Source organism: Podarcis erhardii (assembly GCF_964252035.2).
Source record: "Podarcis erhardii genome assembly, chromosome: 4".
Taxonomy (NCBI): Eukaryota; Metazoa; Chordata; class Lepidosauria; order Squamata; family Lacertidae; genus Podarcis; species Podarcis erhardii.
This window is the reverse complement of record NC_138508.1, coordinates 67,732,365-67,744,511: the sequence shown is the minus strand read 5'-3', so window position 1 is coordinate 67,744,511 and position 12,147 is coordinate 67,732,365. Positions and strand designations below refer to the sequence as shown.

The window sequence follows — 12,147 nt, the reverse complement described above, 5'->3', positions numbered from 1 at the left end:
GGGCTAACAACGGTAAGATTCCTCCTTTAAAAAAATATAAGCACTGTTGCCTGTTAAACACTTATTCCCTATATACTTGCAGTTTGGGAGAGATTAACATTCTGTATCAAATAATTCAATCTTTTTTTACAAAAAAATTACATACATAATCTTGGTATTTTGGCTGTGGTTAAGCACCATTCCTTTCTCTCACCTTATATGTCTTGCAATAAAAACCTGCCTTAAAGTGGTCAAAATATTATACATACTAGTTGGAGATTGTAATTCAACTTTGCTGTTGCTCAAGTAGAGCAACTGGAGTTGTTAGAAGCATATGGGTTACATTACTTAATAGGGCCCTTGGCTGAAAAGAACATACATAACTAGAAGTGAAAGAGATTTGTTTTCAGAGGAGTGGGGTGATGGAAAAGATTCAAAGAGAAGCAGAATCTTGGCATTATGTAATTTTATGTGATTGGGGTATGTGTATGTGTGTAACTAGTTTTCTAGACCAGTGCAAAATAAATAAATATTTTCCTTCCAATCACTTGGTTACAAAGAATTACCACACTCTTTTTATATGAATGCAGTAGTTGAGCAGCATTTTCTTTCAAAGACTCCAAATTTAAATTAGGTGGCTGAGAGAAATGTGGGTTATGCTAGAGATTTGGGACAGCATCCTGTGTGGCAGCTTTCCTGCTATCAAAGGGTTCTGTTGGCATCCTCCATGCCCACATGCTTCTTGGGCAGCCGATTGCTCACACAAATAGAACAGTTGAATGAGCAATTATTTGCACATATCAGGGCCAATCTGTAATGGATGAATCAGCTGCTACCAATTTTACAAGCGTCCTTATTTGCTTTTTATTAATGCATTAACTCATGCAACCATATAGGCATGATATTTGAGATCTTTAATCTGATGCTTGTTGCACAGCATGGGGGCCATTGCGCTGTACCTCTCTTCAGTTCGATTACTTGTGGGGAAATACCAAGAACCACTGAGTCCCAATTTGGGTTCAGATAAGTTGGTTTGTTTATGTATATAGACATAATGTTCATAATGGTGGTCAATATGTAAAATGGTTTTGTAGCTTGAAGTGCTAAGTATAAATGTTACAGAATGGCGGGATGGTTAATTATTGCAAGATTATGCACAGGCTACCCAAATTCACCTTCATGCACCAACAGCTTATATAACAAGCACTTTTAGTTGTTGTTTGTTTTTGTTTTCCGATGTATTTCTTATCAATAAAAGATTGGTCTGGCACGAGCATATTTTTATTCTGAAAGTGTGGCCCAGAGAAAAAAGTTTGAGAACCACTGCTCTGTAGAGAAACTTGGAGAACATTACACTGGTTTCGCTCTTTGAGGTTCCTTCCTAACGTGAAGAAAACAACAAACATGGAAAAGAGGCAGGGGAATGGGGAAGAGGAGAGAAAGGAAGAGATCTAGCTAGGGCAATCCACTCCTGTTAAGGCACCACAAAGTCAAACAAACCCGAGCAAAAGTATGGAGCAGCCCCAAACCCCAGTGGCTTCTTGGGGCAACATAGCCAAAGACTTGACTCCCTGAGGCAAAGGGGCACCTGAGACAGAAGGCAATTAGGTTGAGGCTGAGGCCGGACAGAAGGAATACTCCAGAGTAAGAGAGAGATTTGCAGAGTCACCACCGTTACAACAACCACAAGTTTCCCACCTCAGACTGATTGGGCAATCCTAGGTAACAAAGAAGAAGACAGGCAAGAGTAAACTGACAAGGATAGTGACAGCTCTGCGCAACATGAACCATTTATCTATGGAAAGGCAAGATTCGGAGGTCCCTAAAGTTGAATTCTCCCTCTCCCTGAAGTGTATAGGTCTAGCCCATAGTTTTCTTGGAGCTGCTTATGTCCAGGGTTCAAATTTGTATCCCAGTGAGTAGTGTGGAATCTGAGCAGAGTTGATGGAGTATGAGCTTCAGTTGCATCTCTGGTACATTCAGGTGGAATAATTCTAACGTATGCTAGAGATCTTGAAACTTCAGAGTCCTGCAAAAGAAGGGGGGGGGACTATACACATATATTATAGCCTTGTAATATTTGCCATTCAATTAAGGAAGTGGTTTATTTTTGCTACCCAAAGTACTCGCAACGCTCTGCTTTATTCATCATCTGCCCACAACAGTTCTGACATTATGTCATGTAGAATAGGAAATCATTCTTCTTTTAAAACCCACAGGGGGTATAGATTCTGGTGCTATGAAAAGGGTTTATATGCCCTTCAAAGGAAAAGGAAAGTGTTCGTATATTGGCAAGACATTACTGCAAAGGTCACATTGTAGCCTCACATTTATTTTTTCTTACAAAAGGGCTACACGAGGGCTTTTGTGCTGCAGAGGATATATATGCACAGCATTCTCACTCTCTTGCATGCACACACATGAGAAAACCTTTTGAAAAAGTACTATATCTGCACAAATATGAATTGTGTATTGGGTGTCAGTAATGATGTCAGAGATGGTGTTTGTAGTGTGTCAAGGAGTATTGCTTAGCAAAGTTATTCATGTCCTAAGCATTTGTTGTGCTAGCAGGAGTCAGGTGTCATCTCTTGGACTGGGGACATCGGGTGTGTGTGTGTGTGTGTGTGTGTGTGTGTGTGTGTGTGTGAAGCACCACTTATCTAGTGCAGCTGCATTCTATATTTGTCTGCTATATGTACATGCATGTGTGTGTATGAGTATATCTGTAGATACAGAGAAAGAGAAGGAAGGGAAAGGAAGGCAGGAAAGAAAAAGAAAGAAAGAAAGAAAGAAAGAAAGAAAGAAAGAAAGAAAGAAAGAGAGAAAGAGAAAATGAAAATAGTCTATGTATCAAGCTGGAATGGTTGTTTATTGTTTATTGAAAGGGAAAACAGTTGTTTCCTTAACAACTGTTAAACAGTCCAAAGCAGCTAACAACACAAGATAATAAGAAAAAACAGTAATGTTATGTACACCCCAACTTCCCAGAGTGGTGAAAAGTTTTAGGGGCACAGTGCTTAACTGATTTTAGCTACCTTTTTAGGGAGTTCACTTGAAGCTTCTGGTATTTGCAGTAAGTAAGTTTATTTACAAATAAACTGGTTGAGCATAGGTGCAGGCACTGTTTAAATGCTTCAACAGACAGCCAAATCTGTTACCCCTTATCTGTGTCCAACAATATATGGATATATAATTAATAACAAAAAAATTATAGTATTATTTTGTATATATCACCGTCAGTATGCATGGCACCTTACAGAGTGTAAGAGAAGCTTACCTTCCATAACATTTGTGGGCTTGCTCTAGTCAACAGCACATTTGACATTAATTGCAATCATTGCCTTAATGAAATGATAGAAATTGCTATATAGCATTACTTATGCTATCCTCCATCATCTGAGTACAATTCAGTCGGATTTAAAGTGCAAGTCTTGATACCATTTCATTTTATTTATTCTATAAAATAACATAAATACTCAGTGGCATGATAAAATAGGTTTAAAGGCTGAGGAAGTTCTGTGTACTACAGAGCTTATTGGCTGAATACATGAAATATTTCCTAAGGAATTCTGGTACTGCAAAAAATAATAATAATACTTTTGTTCTGTATTATATGTATTTTTAAAAAACCACCAAAAAAACCACACCAAGGAACCTATTAATACAGCCATAGAAGAGTACACATACCGCCTTCTATCTTACTTTAATCTGGTTTTGTGAAGCTGGAGTATGAAAGATTGGTAATATTTCCATCAAGGTCCTATTCATTGCTTCTAAAAGCGCTGAGCACTCTTGTGATTTATATATGTTACTTCCTTTGCCCTAAACCTTATCACTGACTCTCAGACAGCTTCTTCTTTTTTCTTTTTTTAAAGAGCAGCTTATCAAAATTTGAGGATTGCAGAGTGCTGCAAAAGCAGTTGGCTCAGCAAGATTTTGGCAGCTTGTTGCATTTGCATCCCTATAGGTTTTCTTTCTATGCTATCACTTTCAGCTTCTACAACAAGCTGCAAAAAAGAATCTGATGTTTCACTGTGCTAAATAGTAGGTTCACAAATTGAACCGAAGAAGTCTAGCTGCTTCTGAGGAAGAGATGGAAAAACAGATTTAAGGACCTAAAATTAGCAACACTTTAAAGGGAAAATAAACCATTCTTAATGCAATGGTGTGTCCAATTGATACATGAACGCTGACATGTGTGTCATTTTCTGTTTTGGAAGGGGACAGCATGGGCTTATGCATGACAGCTGATGCATGCAATGACCCAGATTGCAACCCCACGCAAATGGGGAGTTGCCTGTATATGCAGAGAAAAAGATGATTGCTCAGTTTTCATGCATGGTGGGTATGGTATACATGGACTGGTTTTTCCCCCTTCTTTTATGTTTGTTTAGGAAAAACATGCCTATGTGTGTAGCCATTCTGAAAAATAAAGTCATAGGAAGAAAGTGTACATAAAGAGATGGTCATATGAATCGCTCTTTAGGGTTGTACACAACTAAATTCAGTTGTGGGAAGAATTCATTTTGATTCTCCTACGGATTTGCATTACACATGCAAGCTGATTTATGCTGCATACAGACTGGGAAGCCATGCCCAATCATGGTGACCACATAGGTGAATTTAGTTCATTCATAAAGCCGCTCTCAGTGGCAGCAGAACAAGTAAAGCACATTAGAAGTTGGATCTGATGTTCATCTTCATGTGAACATAAATCTATTGTGCTGTGAGCCTGTTTTTGTTTTTTTTACCTAGCACAACACAGGTGCATCTACATATTTTCATTTCAGCTGCCAGATAGTGGTGGATAAGAAAGGTGTCAGAGTAACTAGAAAGTTCAGTTAAGTTCATGCTCTCATACATGTGCTCCAGAGTTAACTAAATTCACGTGTTTCACCTGTAGATGTTTGAAACTGCCAGCTTTTGCCAAGCAAGTGACCTTGTGAGTGTGTGTTTCACTCTTATTGAACTATTGTGACAGTTTCCACTAGGTGGCACTTTAAGGATATGACAACCAGTTAGACTGTCAACCTCATGTTCATACCTGGTTATTTTCTTACTTGAAATAATATTTATATATTTATGTTGCACCAGACCTCTCCATGCAGCTTGAGTGTAGTATAGATTTTGAGTTGAGCATCCCACAATGGAATAGGGTCCTCACAGCCGGGTGCTCCTTGCTACCCCCCTAAACAGCAACTTGGTTTTTCCTAGGTTGTTCCATGAACTTGATTGGGCATCTTTGGAAAAGACCCCCACCCCCTTGTAATCAAGGTTGGGAAATGTAAGTCTGTGAAAGGTTTGGTGGGGGTATAAAAAAAAATATATCACTGTGGATATGATTTTAATGCCTGGAGGCTGATACCTTCAATATTAGCCTAGTGATTATGCTGGTCCCTATCAGTCCTTGGATTCTGTGGTAGCACATAGTACTGTACTAGCCCAGAAGGAAAAACCCAAGGTTAATTGTTGTTCCTGTCGTATCTCAATGGCACAGAAAAAGCCAGAAAACAGTAAGAAATGCTGCCTCATCAATTATTTTGATGTCAAAACTGCAAGGAGTCCATAAAAGCTATCATTTAATGTTGGCGCTTGTTTTTCTACTGGCAAGCACTCCACTCCCTTGCCTGGTGATATATTTATGTTGCTTTTTGTACAGTTCCTCAGTGTCAGCCAGGATTAAGGTAACGGGGGGGCGGGGGTGACACATCCTCAAGTCTCGTAGCATAACTCTAGTCTCATTTAGAATATGAGATTGAGAAGGAGGGACCTTTAAACGGAGACACTTGAATTTGATGGAGATAGAAAAAATTGAACAATTCACTATGAAATCTCAGGAAATGAGTTGGATGACAGTACTGCTGCCTTATAGGTGGAATATATTTATGGAATAATTGATATTTTACAACTATTCAAATAGTATTTTAATTAGGAGAGCAGTTATAATTTTTCATTCAGCAGCTTATTCAGTTTTATGTAATGAGTGCAGTGACACTTTCAGATGCCCTTTAAATTGCATGTCACACTGTGTTCTTTTCAGGAAACAGTGTTACGTAAGTTCTGAGCGCTTTTTAGAAGTCCCACTGAGGCGAACAACTAGCTGAAAGCAAATAAGATGAACAGATAGAAATGGGGGGAGGAGTGCTAGGTGTGCAGCTGCAAAGTGTTAGCTTGTTAAACTTGGCCAGAATCTGGAGGCAGAAACGAATGCAACTCTGGGGAATATAACTTTTTAGAACCATTTATCCCATTTTCCTTTCTTCTTCTTTTTTAAACCTTTATTTTGAGTGAGATAACTTGCCTCCATTGCATTCTCTAACACTATTATTGGTGGTTCTAAGTTAATCAGCCAAACTCAGTGCTGTGCTATATGAAAGTTCCAGTGGCACAAAGATTTCTCACAAAGTGAAATCTGTTTGAGGGGTGCAGGGCACACACGGGGGGTGGGTCCCATTGCAGAAGTGGAAATCCTTATGCTGACAGGATGTAGTAATTGAATGCCATCCTTTCATATTTTACGTGTACCATGATTTATCTTTGGGCAGATTCACACTAGGCCAGGGTTAGGAAACCTAAGGCCCAGGAGCCGGATGCGGCCCAATCGCCTTCTCAATCTGGCCTGTGGACGGTCTGGGAATCAGTGTGTTTTTACATGAGTAGAATGTGTCCTTTTATTTAAAATGCATCTCTGGGTTATTTGTGGGGAATAGGAATTTGTTCACCCCCCCCCCAAAAAAATATAGTCCAGCCCCCCACAAGGTCTGAGGGACAGTGGACTGGCCCACAGCTGAAAAAGGTTGCCGACCCCTGCACTAGACATTTAAGGTATGTTAATGGATTTAAAGCACAAAACATCCCCCAAAGAATCATGGGGCCGGTAGTTTCCCCTTCACAGAGATATAATTTCTAGCATCCTTAACACACTACACTTCCCAGATTTATTTGTGCTTTAACTGTGCATTGAATATGCTTTAAATGTACAGTGTTGAGCTGCCCTAAGGATGTATCTGCACTACTACATAACCACAACGTGACAATTATGCATTCAGTTTACACTGCACAATGGATTCATCACTGAATGAACAGCTGACTCACATGTTCTGCATCATGAAGGAATACAGCTGTGGTGCCTGTACAATGTTGGTGCAGAGCTGTTACATACTGCTTTGTTTCTCTCTAATCAGATGCATACGGGGCGTGTCGGCATGATGCTTTTTTTAATGGAGCTGGTGCACTCATTCTCTGCATCTGATCTTGATAGTCCACATGTAACAGGACTTTAGCACCCATTACAGTTTGGGAATTTACACACAACACACACAGCAGAATGCATAGCTGGCTTCCTGCTCTTGTTGAAGCTTCCCAGAGAAAATATATTTTATACTTGTTTGGCAAATAATGCAGTTGGGAGTACAGGAAGCTCACAGTAGTAGTAGCATATCTGTATATGTAGCAGCAGCCAAAAAGAAAAAGTAGAAGGGAAACTTAGGCACTATGTTCCTTTAACAGATTGTGAAATGGGTGGACGTATCTTAATCCTGTTCTTAAATCATCACGATCTCTGTCAGAACCATCTTATTGTCCAACTTTAATGTGGAACAAACAATGGTTTTATATAATTCTGTGATCTAGAGCTACAGATATATTTAGCATCCGCACTGTTGACTTTTCTCTTTTCCTAATATATTACAAAATTGGGACCATGTCACACAATACTTTTTCTGATGTGAAGACAGTCTCTATGAGGTACTTATTCACACGGCACATAGTTAAATTATGGGATTTGCTGCCAATAAGATATGGTGACCAGCCACCAGTTTATATGTGTTTGGAAGGAAATTAGACAAGCCAGCAGAGGATGAGGCTATTGATGTCTACCAGGCATGAAGGTTATATATGCATCTTCTAGTAACTAAGGCAGTATGCTTCTGAATGCCAGTTCTGGGGAGAAAACATCAGGAAATTGCTAATTGCTTTCATGTTATCTTGTGGACTTTCCAGAAACACCTGGTTGGCCACTGGGGAACAGGCTGTAGGACTCGATCAGCCTTTGGTCCGATACAGTAGGGTTCTTCTTATGTGGGGAAGAAGTTTATCATGGTTCTAATGAATACAGCACTTGGGCAGCCAGGAATATAATGACAGGTTGTGTGGATTTCATTCATCTATTTATGATGTATAAAAGTATTTATAAACTGCCGTATCATAAAAATATATTAGCAGTTTACAGCAATTTAAAAACATAAAACCAATAAAATCACAAAAAGTAAAAAGCAAGTAAAAAGCAAAAATGAATTAAAAAACAAACATCAGTAGACCATTGTGGGGAATATACTCCTAATTATCTCCTGGCAGAATAGAGAAGTTTTCAGCAGGCATTTAAAAGCTGGCACAGAAGGTGCCCACTGAATCTAGATTTATCTAGATTTCATCAGAGGTGTACCTCAGGTCCCTGGTGGCCTTGGCAAGGAGTTATATCGGTGCCACCCCCATCACTTCTCCTGTGTTTGATCTTACTGCAATAGCAGCTGTGCGTTGCTGGTACAAGGGACTCTAGGTATGCCTCTGGAGATTTAGATATACTGATCATGTTTGTACATAGACAGTTGACGCCCTGCAAATGAGACCTGCAGGCTGGTAATATCAACCCCGCCATGTGGGAATCCCTTGCAGAAGACTGCAGTACCTGGAGACAGTCAGGTTGTGTATCCGCAGCAGTGACCAGAGGAGGAATGACCACTGGGATGAGCACAGAGAGAAAAAAAGCAATGGTGCATCTAAAACTGCACATCCAGGCACCTTCATCTGCCCCAGCTGCAACAAAACATGTATTTCCTGTATCACTCTCTACAGCCACAGCAAGTGCTGTAACTCTCCAACTCCAAAGGTGCACTCCTTCATTGTCTCCTGAAACAGACAGATGCCAACAAGAGATACGCTGTGCTGAGGCTGATGTGAACACCAGAGAGGGCAAGACAAATAAAGGCCGCCAGAAAAGAACAGCAGGCTTATTGTGTTTCAAATGACATTTTCTTATCTCAGGGTTGTACTGAGAAGACTGAAGGAATAGTGCCACGTAGGTAAACTCTCAACAGGTGCAGTTAACAGTGGATTCTGTCACTTTAGCACAACCAATCCACTTTAAAAAAAAGAAGAATATGGATTCTTTGCAGTTTGGAAAGTGTCAGGGAAATGCATTGACAAGTGTGGGATGAAAGAATGAGTAATGAGAAGCCATCTAAACACCCTATAAGCAAATCAGGAAGAATGCAGAGCAAATGCTCACAGTCATCTAAAAGCACAATAATGGCCGGATGTAATCTAATGTGTGAGCTTTGTGCAAGCAAATCAGAATGAGTGTTCAATAAACTGGTCATCTGTAGGGGCAAAATAACTGAGAGTTTGAGGCTGCTCCCTGAATTGTACAGGGAGGGAGCCCAAGCCTCACAATGCTCCGGGAGGCTTTGCTTAGGAGCGCTCAGCTGACAACCCTCTTTGACCTGCCTGCTCATCACTGGTGGTGGCTTCTTTTGATGGAGGGGCAAGACAGCTTTGCAGCTCCACCAGCCACAGTAGCTGCTGCTGCTGCTGCTGCTGCTAGCCCTTCCCTGTGGACTGAATGTCACCCTCCACCCACTCCCCAAATTGGGGCCTACAGATTTGGTGCTTCTGCTGCTTTCTTCATCTCCTCTCCCCCTTAATTTGGTACTGAGCCATTTCATCTGCTGGAGCCCACATACCCAAGGAAGGAGCAAAAAGCCGCATTGATTCCTACTCCTCTTTAAACGGTCTCTCTTTTCGTTGATGGTAGACTGGTTAAACAGTGCTTTTCTGTAGATGAAATAAAACAAATCAAATACAAAACCTTGTAAACATGGGAAAGTTATTACCTAGTTTATTAACTAATGAGCCCCTCATCTCTGGGGTAATTTTTGTGCATGCAGCCTGCGCCCCTGACAAGGGCCAGTTTCACCAATCCTCTGGTATGCCTATGCATTTCATGCATCTACAACGTTCTGAATTCTGGATCCTTTGATTTGACTCAAAGATTATGACTCTCTGCATATGCATACACAGGCACACAAATTAAATGTCAGAAGCAAAGTGACTTTTCATCCCAGGTGCTTAGAAAATGTCAGGTTCTTCAGAAAAGTTGGACAAAGCTGGAGTTTAATTTTGCCTCTGTTATCAGTTCCATGGCTCAGCCCTGGATGTATATTTTAATTGCATTTGTATACCTTGCTAAAGGAGAGTAAGCTTCCATTGTCTGCCAGCAATCTTTTCCAAGCTACTACTGTGTTATAATGAGAGATACAATATAGTCAATGTCACTGGTTTTATTTAATTTTTAACTTTCATACGTTTTCTTACATTTATATTCCACATTTCTTCCATCATGGCACCCAAGGTAGTGTACATTGTGTGTGGGGGGGGGGGGGTTTCCAATAAGGCCTCCCACCTAGGCACTGACCAGAGCCAGATACAGTTGCCTGTAGCCAGTTGGCACCTTCACATGGCAACTTGAATATACAGTGGAACATCGGTTGTTGAATGTTTCGGAAGCCGAACAATTCGGAACCCAAACGCCAACAACCTGGAAGTGAATGCTTCCATTTTGAACGTGCCTCGGAAGTCGAATGGCTTCTGAGACGTGTTTCTTCCTTTGTTCAAAGGAATTTGCTGACTGGCAATTGTGCCTCGATTGTTGAACGTTTCAGAAGTTGAATGGTCTTCTGGAACGGATTACATTCGACAGCTGAGGTTCCACTGTATGCAGTTGGGTCATTTATTGTTGCAGAAGTTAGAAATGCCAAATTTTAGTGTGTGTAAAATAAGTGCAGGCAGATATTACATTACTTATGTACACCAATAAGCCTTTCCAGGAAGCTGTCAGGCTTCATAAACTGTCACTTCATTGATTCGCTAAAACTATGTCTTTGCATAAAGAGGACTATCAAATTGGTTAGCTGGTTTCAGTTTAACTTTGTTTTCATTTGCTACATGATGAATGTTTGTCAGGGGCAGGATCTTAAAAACTAGCTATTTGTTTTAATATAAATAAGACACCATTGTTTTCCCCCTTAGAATGTTCCTCATTACATAATTTGATTATATAATTGTTGTTGTTTGTTAGTGTTGCAATCCTAAAACTCTCTTGGATTAGTTGGAAATAAGTCCCACTGCACAGTTCCATAGCGTTGCCTTCCATGTAGCCAATGGAGACCACATGTCAGAAATTAAACTGTTGCTGGAAGTAAAGAAAGTTTTTTATTGTATTAAGCGGAGGAAACCACATATGTGATCCTTCGCCATGCTCTCGCATATTTAAAATTGCTGTACTAATTTCCTAATCTGGGTTTGTTTTCACCAAGCACTGCTGCTCCTCAGACTCTGTGATCTCTGAAAACTGTTTTATGGTGCATGTTTACTCAGATGTAACTCTCATTATGTTCAGTGGAGCTTGCTACCAGGTAAGGACTGCAGCATTAAAAGGACTGGAGGTGGTGTAGCTGCAGTGCTAGGTGAATCGCATCTGTTTTCATTATACTGTATGTTAGCAGTACGACTATGTATACTGCAGTTGAGGGTAGGACCTGTATGTTTTCTGGATCCTTGGCTGGGGGCAAGGCACCTCTGAATCTCTTGTTGGTGGAAAGCAGGCCACCTAGTGTCAGGGACAGGGAGCAGATTTTATTTCACTTGTACTGTAATAATGCTCACAAATGTAGCACACTTTTGTTTTTCTCATTAGAGCGAATGGCAGCCATTAACTTCTGTAGGAGAATGGGGTTCATTCACAGACATCACTGCAGCAGCAGCTAAACCAGCTTCCCAGCCTCTAAAAATCAAAGCCTGCTCGTATGTCTTTTGTTGGTCACACTGGAGTGTGACCAAGTGTTAAAAACTAGTTTTGATTGATGGGTAGCTGCTAGCAATTTTGGTGTTACAGTGTCTTGTCTATTGTTACAGATGGAACAAGAATCTCAGATTGAAATGCATTTGCCAATGAACAGGTCCTCATCACAAGTTGAAGAAGGCAGCCCAGCAAAAAAGGTAAAGTCAAGGCATATAGTTTTCTCTTTTCATTTCAAACCCTTAAAGGTGATAAATAGTTCCGCATACTGACTTCTCTTGAAGATCAGGACACTAAGAAATAGCACTAGCAGC

General features: G+C 40.4%; 1 protein-coding gene across 1 annotated transcript in view; it reads left to right on the top strand.

The window, feature by feature from the left end:
* The window catches only part of REPS2 (RALBP1 associated Eps domain containing 2), a 78,012-nt gene that overhangs the window by 54,738 nt on the left and 11,127 nt on the right, over nucleotides 1-12,147 (top strand). The window contains exon 17 of the mRNA XM_081859098.1: nucleotides 11,950-12,033. Coding sequence (XP_081715224.1) covers nucleotides 11,950-12,033 — 84 coding nt within the window. The remainder of the gene's footprint in view (nucleotides 1-11,949; nucleotides 12,034-12,147) is intronic.